The sequence below is a fragment of the Mesoplodon densirostris genome, chromosome 3 (genome assembly GCF_025265405.1).
Source record: "Mesoplodon densirostris isolate mMesDen1 chromosome 3, mMesDen1 primary haplotype, whole genome shotgun sequence".
In the NCBI taxonomy this organism is placed as follows: domain Eukaryota; kingdom Metazoa; phylum Chordata; class Mammalia; order Artiodactyla; family Ziphiidae; genus Mesoplodon; species Mesoplodon densirostris.
This window is the reverse complement of record NC_082663.1, coordinates 78,769,885-78,781,485: the sequence shown is the minus strand read 5'-3', so window position 1 is coordinate 78,781,485 and position 11,601 is coordinate 78,769,885. Positions and strand designations below refer to the sequence as shown.

The window sequence follows — 11,601 nt, the reverse complement described above, 5'->3', positions numbered from 1 at the left end:
TGCTACATATCTTTTTCAGAGATAATAAAAGGATATATATATTTTCTATCTACAGGCTGTATAGTTTCAGTCTGCCTATTATCAGTTATTTTAAAACTCATCTGTAAAGTTATGAAGAACGTGTAATTCATAGATGTAAATTTATAAAACAAAATATTGTTTACAAATCTGATGAGGTCTGTATATGAGAGCAGGACATGACATGACATTTTTAATTTCCACATCTAGAGGAACAAATTAAGAACCAGAAGCCAAGTCCATATTACTCATTGTTGCCACTGGATCCTGAGAAAAAATGCTTGTGATTGGCCCTGCAAACCAGAGTCATGGTTTTGCCTGCAGGAGGTACTTTGGTTTCCTCCATGCGTTTTAAATTCTGGACACATGTTAAGTCACTGGAGGATTAGCACCTGATATAATAGGCTGGGATGTACCCATCCCAGAGATGGTACATTTCCTGTACCTGGTGAGTAGCTGCTGCCAAAAATAGTATTTATAAAAAGCCCAGCCCTGGCTCATTAGTAGTCTAGTGAATAGCAAGTGTTGGAATATGGGTAGCGTGTAGCAATACATCAGAAAAAAAATGTAATAATATGTAGCAAAGGGCTCTGTAAGCACAGCCTTAATGATACATACTTTATTCACTTATTTTAACAATAACCAAGGGAAAGGATGCAGGTGGGTCTCTTAGAATATTAAGCCTTAATTCAGTCCTATGTCACTAAGAAGATTACTGTGGTTTGAAACTAAGTTCCAATTTTGACAAACAGCTTTTCTCACTCTGAATTAATAATCTGTTCATCCTAGTTCCTTCTGGTCCCACCTACTCTTATATTCTACTATATGCTGCTGAGTTTTAGATGATCAGTACCCAGGGTTTTATAGTACAGTGTGGGCACGACGCAACCAGAAGAGCGTTGGCCATAAATAACTGGCATAGAAAAAGCAGGGTGAATCAACTTAATATCAACCCTGCCTATGAACTCAGAAGACTCTGAGAAACAACACCCTATATCTCTTCTCTCTATAACATTTACATGAAACACTTAGGTGTACATACATGCACAAAATTCTATAAAAATAAAATTTAAAAAAACTTTATTTGAAAATTTCATATAGACATTCAAAGTACTTTAGCTTGCTGAAACTTTCACATCTCTTATGGCTGGGGAGCAGCTGTATCTTCCTTACTTTGAAACTGTCTGCCTTGACTGGAGAGAAACGGAGCCAAAGTTTACTTGGTTTTGATGTCAGGCAAATTAAGTTTCTTGTTTTTAAATTCAGCATGTAAACTGATCCCATTTTGGGAGGTATTTTTAAAGTGTAAATGGTCTGCTATATATTTGGAAAAACTGAACAGTTAAAATTTAAGCATTTCAGTGTGTTTAAATTTTACCTAAAAAAAATTATAAGGATCAGTAGGGGAGGTGGTGAATACATGCATCAATGAAACAAGAATGGAAGAATGCTGATAATTGTTAAGGTGGGTGGTGGAGGTTTATTATTCTGTTTACTTTGTATACATTAAAATTTTCCATGATAAAGTCTGCTATATCAAGTAGGGATTTTCCCCCTAAATTTTTCTTAGTAGATCTAATTTTTTTAACCTTTCTTCACTTTGATTATTCTAAATTATTTTCATCCTTCTTAAAATGCATATTCTAAACCTATAACCTTCAGGTTCCAATCAATCCAGAGGATTGGCTGAAATGTATTCTATAGATCCTGATGATGATCCTTACGTCACACTAAGTACATGTGCTTTGAACCTTTCATTTATATGATTGTTAAAGATAATAAATGTGCCTATTTTGGAAAACGTTAATCATCTTTGGTATTGAAGCAAGGTTATTCTAAAAATACTTTCAAAACATATACAACATTTTTCATTGGCATAAAATTTTATCAGGAAGAACTCTGAATTACTTTGAAGATTCCAGTGGCATAAAAATCAGAGTCACACTTAAAAGGTTCATTAGAAAGAGTCACATAAATATTCCCATTGTCCACTGTCACTGTGTGAATCCTTTGCTTTATTCCTTTGGAGCACCACTTGGGTTTTGCTGATGGATCTTTAGGGTTTATAGACTGATACAGTCCTTCTCCTGTGGCCAAAGTAATTTTGTATTTATGCCAGGGGCAAACTATACATGGTCGTCCATCAAATTCCTGGGGAAAGAAATAATTGATTTTATAATATGACATTTCCAATGTTGACAATAAACCTCAGGCTCAGAACAGAATCTATTGCAGAAGAACCAGGTTAAAAAACAGGCCTCTCTTTTTCCCTGCCATTTACAAATTATTCAGCATAAGGCAGAATCTAATCTTAGCAGTCATCAAGTTCCTTTTGCAGTTGATAAGAAACCCAGTTTGTTAGAGCTCTATCAGAAGATAACTAGCTCAGGCAACTACACCATGTGACTGCAGTGTGTTGTTATCTGTTAGATATTAATGTCACTTTCTTGACAGAAATGGGGAAAGGGCTTCAAGTGCTTCCAAACGAGTTTTCACTAGCTGGTGGAAGAATGGTAAGCTTCAGATATAATTTCAAGAGAGGTTACTAAAGGCATAAGTACATATGTTAACTGAAGAGCAATTTATGATCCAAAGTAGTTAATTCCCAACTTTTAACTGTCTTAAAGCAGTGCTTCTAAAATTTTAAAAAGCATGGGAATCACCTGGATCTTGTTTAAAGGCAGCTCTTGTTTAAGTTCCGTAGTCCAAGAGCAGGGCACAATATTCTGCATTTTTAAGACACTCCCAGGTGTCACCAGTGTTGCTGGTCTATGGACCACACTTTGAGTAGCAAGGTCTTACAGCTCTCATTATGGTCTGAAACTGAGGGAAATTCTTCCACGCTATCATCCAGATGCTTACATTTTATCTCTACACCAGAAGTACACAAATGCTGTTTTGTACCACCCTCCCCTGCCAGAACTGTCAGCAAACAAGTTTCATAATTCATAAATTCATTCATAATTTAAACACACATGTTTTAACATGAGGACAGGTGTGGAACTAGGTAGATATGAAGTGTAGAGAGAGTGGAACACTAAATTTAAGCATGTACTTTGTACCAGTCAGACAGAGATAGTGAGGGGAGAGGGAGAAGGGGAGAGAGAAAAATTTCATGAAGTAGAAAACAAGAAATTAGGCAGCTGGTTTGAGAATGCAAGGAAGTAAGACAGTGCCCCCATTCCTTCCTCAGTTAAGCCTTCACAGTGTTACTTCTTTCTTAAAATATATATTTTTATATCTTTATTAAATCTTAAAAGTAATATATACACATTGGAAAAATTCAAACTATGTAGAAGTATATAAAGTAAAAAGTGAATGTTATTTTTTATTTTTAAAAAATGTGATCTCATTAGACCTATTATTCTATGACTTGCTTTTTTCACTCAAAATATACTGACAACCCATGCCTCATTAATTTAATGGTTGTATACTATTCCCTAGCATGGCTATTCATAATTTAAACTATTTCCTATTGTTAAAACATTTAGATTTCCTTCAACTTTTCGCTACACTGAACCTCTCCTATATGTGTGTGTGTGTGTGTGTGTGTACTTTAGTATATATACTTTAGTATATATATATACTTTAGTATATATATACTTTAATATATATATACTTTAGTGTATATATATATACATAGGTAAGTGTATATATACTTAAACATTTGTGCAATAATATGCAGGGTAGATCTCTTGGAGTATATTTGCTAGGTCAGAAGACAGGCATATTTTTCATATTTACCTGTAAAATGGTTTTCTTTACATTGTAGTGTTGTGAATTCCTAGAATATTGGTAATTGTATTCAAAGCATTAAAATATAGTTCAAGGGCTTCCCTGGTGGGCAGTGGTTGAGAGTCCGCCTGCTGATGCAGGGGACACGGGTTTGTGCCCCGGTCCGGGAAGATCCCACATGCCGTGGAGCGGCTGGGCCCGTGAGCCATGGCCGCTGAGCCTGTGCATCCAGAGCCTGTGCTCCGCAACAGGAGAGGCCACAACAGTAAGAGGCCCATGTATGGAAAAAAAAAAATATATATATATATATATATATATATATATATAGTTCAAACCCAGATATAAATTATTTTTGAATAGAGACTGTAAATATAGTAAGAATATAAATAGGAAACATCTGAGTTTGTTGAGAATAGATTTAATTTTACATACCTCTATTTCTCCTAAATGTAAAGGTCCTCCTGAGTCTGCAAAGGAATTGAATATTACATCTAGTCACTAAAAAAAAAATGAAATTTTGAAGTTTCGTGGATAGTAAACAAATACAAGGTTGACAAATGAAAAATAAAATCTTACGGTAACAGCGAATATCCATAGCATGATATTCTCCTCTGTGGTAGAAAATGACCACTTCTCTTTCATGGACAACAGCTGTCATTCTTTCAGATTTTTTAATATCTTCTTCTCTGCCAACACAGACAGAAGAATATTTCTTCGTTTCAGGATCTTGCTCAGAGCCATCAGGATCCATGCTAGTTGAACAACAACAAACCACAAACAAAAAAAGAAAGAAAAAAAATTACAGGTGGTCTTCACTAGTTCCACTACACTTGTCTCACAGAGATAATCGTATCTTAAGAGAAGACTTATTTCACTGAGACTGATGGAAGTACTTTTTTGTAGCTATATAAAATAAAAAATAAATACTGGATTATAGTTAGTCATGATTGTCAGCTAGAGCTCTTAAAACTTGCCAAAATTAGGGAGGACTGCCTACTTTGAGGCTGGACTAGTACTTGATTCACTTCATTGCATTAGACAGATATTTCAGAACAGATATTTAAGATACAGACACTAAAGTATCACTATCCTTTTATTCCCTCTCAAATTCAGTGGTAAACAACATCTGCGTACTATCCATGTTGTTTTCAGCTTCTGCTGAAGGTAGGATTTTTCAATAGTCTGAATAGTCTTGGACCCCTTGGTTGACGTGGCTCACTTGGTTTTGCCTGGAGTGGGCAGCCAGCTCTTATAGATCCACCAGGTAACTGTGTTCTAGTGGAAGGGGGTAAGTGTGAATGGATGTCTTCCATTTTCTTAACTCACACAGAAAATGCCATTACTTTCTTCTGTCTTATTTGGGCATTCAAAAAGATGACTTTCTCCTCAATTAATTTATAGAAGTATATAAATTTTAGAGAATTTGTAGGTATTCTAAATATATTTTTTTCTTAGCACAGATATTCAGCCTATTTCTTTGAAAGCAACCCTTTCAAAGAGACTTCTGTGTACTTTAAGAACATAGCCATAGTCTGTTAATTCCATAAGAAAGAAACATCAAGATATATCATTGTCAGGCATTTAAAGCCCCATGTAGAGGATTTTCCCAAGGGCCTCCCATATGAGGGTATTTAAGTTTTTTTCCTGTGATAGTTTTGGAATAAAACTATATATCCTGTTTTGCCAAGAATTTCTATATTTGTTCTTTCTCCACTTCTAATTCGAAATCTGTCCTATTATTCCTATCCTCTTTTCATTAGGGTTGCTACCCCAAAGTTTCTGGAAACATTCCTGCTTTTTCTCCCTATCTCAGGAGAGAGATTGTGGTGGTCCATAACTTTCAAAAAGTGTAAAGAACCATGTATTTTAGGATTGACAAAGAGCTTTCTCCCCTAGGCAAGAGTATATTTTGAATCTTCGCATGTAATGCAATAAAAATCACAAGACAAAAATTGAGGCCACTCAAAGGGTTGTGCTTTTTCCTTTATCTCCTAATAATTGGAGCAAGGGTTAACAATGCAAACTTCAGTGTACAAATTTGACATCTCTGTTATTTCCTAAACCTGATTTGTGTAATGCTTTCTTTTATACATTGAATTTAAAGCTCCTTCCTCTCCCCTGTAAGAAAATTGAGTGAGGCACAAGAGGCTGGGCTCATGAACTAAAGTGAAGGAGCAACAGAAAAGAAATAAAGGATAGCTCCCAGGTTTTAGGTTTGTGCAACTACATGGTTTGTGACTGTGATTGGGAAGACTGAGAAAGGAATGATATTTTGCAGGAATGGAAGAATCAGGAACTAGTTACATTTTGCACATGGTGAGTTTGAGGTACTTAAAAGACATCCAGGGAGATATCAAGTCGAAAGTCAGATATATGAGACTAGCATTGAGAATCACTAAAGATATAAATTTGGGAATTTTCAAATTACAGAATTCAACAGAATCACTTGGAGTGGGAGTATCAATAGGGAATAAGCTCTAATACAATTCTTGAAGTACATCCAACATATAGATTTTCTGGGTTAGCCATGGCTGACCAGAGGCTGGATTACAACATTTCTAAATGGTTATCTGATTTTACTTGATTTTGGCAGGTACCCAAAGTTCACAAATTACTCAGGTGGTAACATTTACTCCACACTGTTGGATGTTCAGCCTTTATCACATTTTGTGACAGAACAGACAGAGGGGCAACAATGATAAGAAAAATGGGAACAGACAGATGAACTGAAAACAGGAGAGGGGGAAATTGGCTAAAGAAAAAGAAAAATATGGACCATGAAACACATATAACTGACAAAGGACTAAGATTCAGAATATATGAAGAACTCCTATAAACAAGTGAGAAGATGCCAAATAGCCTTACAAAAATAGGCAAAAGACATGAAAAAATATTTCACAGATGAGGAAATTTGAATGGCTAGTAATCACATGTAAAGATGCTCAACCTCATTAGTAGGAAAATGCAAAAGAAATGTAAAGCAAAATCAAAATAGGATACTATTTTCTATCCAACAGACTGGCAAAAATATATAACAAATATTGGTGAGGATATGGAGCAACTGATATAGTGATGACATAAATGAGTTACGACAGTCTGGCGTTACCTAGTAAAGCTGAACATATTCATGACCCAGTAATCCCACTTCAGGTATATTCCAGAGAAGTGTGCACAGGTACACCAGGAGACATGCACAAGAATGGTTATAACAGCAAAAGACAGGAAACAACTCAAAATCCATCAACAGTAGAATGGATAATTTTTATACTCATTCAGTGCAATGCTGTTTAGCAGTGAAAAATGTATGGCTACATCAGGTTGGATTAATTTCAAAAATGTAACTTTAAATGAAAGAAATTTTAAGAATTCAGAGTATGCTTCCATTTTTATCAAATGGAAAATGGGGCAAAACTAAATATATTATTCATGGATAAATGTATATAGGGAAAACTTACAAAGAAAAGCAAGGGGATAATAAACACAAATTTTCTTAAATGTCAATATATTACATTTAGTCTTATATTTAAAATTACTTTTTTTCAATATTTGTATCCTACTTTATATTTATGTAGCAAATGATCCAAAATCCACGAAAAGGGATAAAATGGTACTTTCTATTCTCAGATAATGTGCCTGTACATAGATCATGAATGGACTATTTGAAAGTTTTGTACAGCTTATTTCAAGACTTTCCACTACAGGAGGAAATAAATGAATAGTTCTCTTACTTTTTTTTCCAGGCAAAAACTGGAAAAGAAATACTGGTATCAAGCCAGTAACAAAACGCGAGATGTGGAGTAGCATCAGAAGTTAATTAAGTTCTACCCAACTCCCAAATATATGAGAACCAAACATTATCCTTCCTGGTTTAAGTCTCTTAGAACATAAAGCCTTTGCAGGGTGTTCCCCCAACCGAGGAAAGCTGTAGGCAACTTTGCAGGGGCTGATAAGAAATGAGCAGAGAAAGCTGGGGCTAAACGATAAAGATTTCAGAGAAATATGATTAGTTTTTTTCTTAGGAAAGAAAGTTTTTTGCTTAGGAAAGTATTATCTCATCCTTCAAATAATTGTTCCCTCTAAGCATCATAGGTGGTTCTATTTATTTATGATATCTGGTGACTATTTATAATTAACACCCATATGATTCTTAATTAAATATTGTGAGTATCACAGTCCATTCATACAACAATACGAGTCAGTGTGTTCACCTTAATTACTGTTACTTTGATGCACTATTCATATGCTCCCACACATTTCCTCTGTTTTGAGTCAACTTTAAGATAGTAGAATCTTTTTTTAAAATTTATTTATTTATTTATTTATTTATTTATTTATGGCTGTGTTGGGTCTTTGTTGCTGCGCGCGGGCTTTCTCTAGTTACGGCGAGCAGGGGCCACTCTTTGTTGCGGTGCATGGGCTTCTCATTGCTGTGGCTTCTTGTGTGGAGCACGGGCTCTAGGCACACGGGCTTCACTAGCTGTGATGCGCGGGCTCAGTAGTTGTGGCTCACAGGCTCTAGAGCGCAGGCTCAGTAGCTGTGGCACACGGGCTTAGTTGCTCTGCAGCATGTGGGATGTTCCTGGACCAGGGCTTGAACTCATGTCCCCTACATTGGCAGGCGGATTCTTAACCATTGCACCACCAGGGAAGTCCCTAAGATAGTAGAATCTTAACAGAATAAAAAGAAAGTGAAAAATTAAACGGCTTACCCAGTATGGGAGCCAGATTAAGAAAACTGCCTTCTAAAATGTTGAGCCATTTTATTCCACAGTTCTCTTCAAGAAATATTTTTTGGCCTGTGCCTAAAATTAGGTTTCTAAAAGTGCTATCACCACATAAAATTACAAATTAGCTAAATGGATCCTCTGTCTCTATTAGATACCTTTCCAGCATAGGGAATCTATTCAGGTTGAATTTTTAAAAAGCATAACAAGTTTCTAGAAGGCAGTGGGACAAAAGAAACATGAAATTAAGGAATTTGTTATTCTTCTTGAGCCCAAAAGCACAAAGTTGCTTTTACTGAGTCTGGGGACTTGGCTTACACGTTATCAGAATGCATAGCTCCAGGGTGACACCCTTGCTTTTAGGTTCAGAGAAGAGAAATGCCTTAGTTTTATATTGCTTTGGATGGCAGAATAATAACAGATAAAACTAGCTATCCTTCAGTGAGTGCCAAGTGCTTGGACTCTTTGCATATATGAATTCATTAATTCTCAGAAAAATGCCTATCTTCCAGATGAGGAAACTAAGGGTAAAGGACCTTCTTTAACAAAAGCTTGCCCAAACTCACAAAATAGCAGTGAAGATTCAAACCGAGATATTATGAGTCTAAACTTTGTGCACACTGATATATAAATCTTAACATTTTATCTAAGTAGCATCCACGGATTTATAAAAATAGGTGGCCTGCGGGTAAACTATCTTGAAGGTACAAAACCTTTTAGTAAAGATATGTGTGTATACACCATATATATATCCGAGGATGATGGCCCTGAATTTTTTTAAATTTAGTAACGCCAATGTTCAAGAGTCGTGTCAACAAATGTTTAAAACAGAATACTTCCCTAATAATTTAGTCAAGTTGCGCAGCCGCCCTGGACCTACTGTCATCTGTGATATTAGAGATCTTTGAGCACCAGGTGCGCTCACCTGGGTTTAAATCCCGGCTCTGCGTGACTTGGGAGAAGTCGCCTAATTTCGCTGCGCTGCAGGTGAGCAGCTGTAAGAAACCCCTGCACATAGGGCGGTGGTGAGGGATAAATGCCTCTCCATAGTCAAGTGTCTGGAGTAGGGCCGGAGCGTGGGAAACGCTGCGGTCACGGTAGCGGCCATCTCTAAGGCCTGCCAGCTCTGACAGCTTATTAGCGAGGACTTCAAGCTGTGTTTAACGTTTGAGTAGACAGACTGCAGTTCTCAGACCGACCGGCGCTGAAAAACCGCAGAGACAGCCCGAGCGTGGCTGTCCAGATGTGGCTGATCGTTCCGCCTGCAGACTTCAGGAGACGGATAACTAGGACGGCTGGGGCTACAGAAACCCTGGAGCAGTTTTTACGCGTGAGAGCGCACAAATGCCAGGAAAGCTTGTTAAAAAAGGCCCACTGAGGCGGCAGGTCCAGGGTGTGGCCCAGACTCGACGGTGAACAAGCTCGGTGACCCCGCAGTGCACGGGCGGAAGCCTGCGCTGGGGGTTAACGGTTAAGGAACGCGGCATCGAGGCCGGCAGAGCTGCAGTGCTCAGAAGGGCCGGGAGCAAAGGCCACACAACGCCCGCCCTCGCCTGCTCCAAATCGCCGCCGCCGCCGGAAGCCCGAGCCCGGGCCCGCCGTCCGGCCGGAAGCAGCCAGCCTCGTGAGCCCCGCCCGGCGTCCGGCCGCCCAACCCCGCGGCCAGAACGGAACTTACCTGCTTCAAGTTCCCTGCTCCACCTCCGCGAGACTCGGCTGCAGCGCCCCCGCGTGAGGATACTGAGCCAGCCAGGGCTCCGGCCACCGCGTGTAGCTCCGCGGGGCGGGGCGGGACGAAGCTGCCCACGTGACCCGACCGCGCGTTACCCCGCCCCCGGGACGGCATCTGGGGCTCAGCAGGCCGACGACCCCACCTGACAGCGGCCGCCAACAACCCGCGCTCCGCCGGCACCTCCGTACTGACAGTCTTAATCGTGTTTGACAAACGTAGGTGCCATCAGTTTATTTTTAAATGTTTGTTGAGCTCACCACGTTTATCCAGATTTTAAACTCACTCAGGGGTCTTATAGGAATTTAGCTTATAAAAATAGTTACCAAAGTTCGTCACGATGCATATAATCTATGTATAAAGATGTTTATTGCGAGGAAAGAGTAGTAGCTCAACTGGGCATCAACAGGGAAGTGGTTAAATAAAATACAGTGTAGACATGTGAATTACTTTGTAGCCACATACTCAAGAGCACATTGGAATGTGCTTTCTTTGGTGTAAATAAAAATTATTTCTCGAGATACAAATATGTAGATATATACATAAGCTTTAAAAAAATTAAGAGTGGTTACTTGGGGGAGATGGGTTTCACTTTCATCTTTTGAACTTTGCAACTTTGTTTTTTCTCTTTATACTTCTCTGAGAAAAAAACAAAAACAAAACAAAACCCACACACCTCATACTTGTGTTCAAAGTTGGAAGCTAGATGAGTCCCATAGGTTTTTTGTTTTTTGTTTTTTTGCGGTACGCGGGCCTCTCACCGCTGTGGCCTCTCCTGTCGCGGAGCACAGGCTCCGGACGCGCAGGCCCAGCGGCCATGGCTCACGGGCCCAGCCGCTCCGCGGCATGTGGGATCCTCCCGGGCCAGGGCGAACCCGTGTCCCCTGCATCGGCAGGCGGGCTCTCAACCACTGCGCCACCAGGGAAGCCCTCTCGTAGGTTTTTTAAGTTTCCTTGGCTATCTCCTAATGCAGTGGTTCTTAACTTTGGTCACACTTTAGTCACCTGGGATTCGTGATGCCCAAACCAATGAAATCTCCACGGGTCATGGGAGGAGGGGGAATTGACATATTTTTTCTAACCTCCCAAGTGATTCCAGTGTGACCTTAAGGTTGAAACCCACAATCTATATTTAATATGCTGACATACTGATCTCAGGTCCTTGAGAGGCCTAAGGGCCCAGGGGCCGCTGAAGCCCCAGAGCCTTATTCATTTACCCCAGTATGCCATACAAATGCCATTTTTTTCTATGAGCCAAAACATGTAAAAGATTGAGAAGCTCAGAATAATGGATTTGTCTCCACTGTTATTTCTATTCCTTTCAGTATAGTTTCAGGGTGACTAATATTTTATGGGATAATTTCCTTTTTTGACCATTTGTTTCAATGAGCCAAG

The 11,601-nt window shown here is 38.9% G+C and overlaps 1 protein-coding gene across 1 annotated transcript; it reads right to left on the bottom strand.

Moving 5' to 3' along the window:
- Positions 1-1,081: 1,081 nt before the first annotated feature.
- Positions 1,082-10,336, bottom strand: RFESD (Rieske Fe-S domain containing). The gene is made up of 4 exons (XM_060093169.1): positions 10,156-10,336; positions 4,330-4,505; positions 4,186-4,220; positions 1,082-2,169 (listed from the first exon to the last, which is right to left on the bottom strand). Exons 2-4 carry the CDS (start codon positions 4,502-4,504, stop codon positions 1,906-1,908), a joined length of 474 nt encoding a protein of 157 aa, XP_059949152.1. The 5' UTR covers position 4,505; positions 10,156-10,336; the 3' UTR covers positions 1,082-1,905.
- Positions 10,337-11,601: the final 1,265 nt, after the last annotated feature.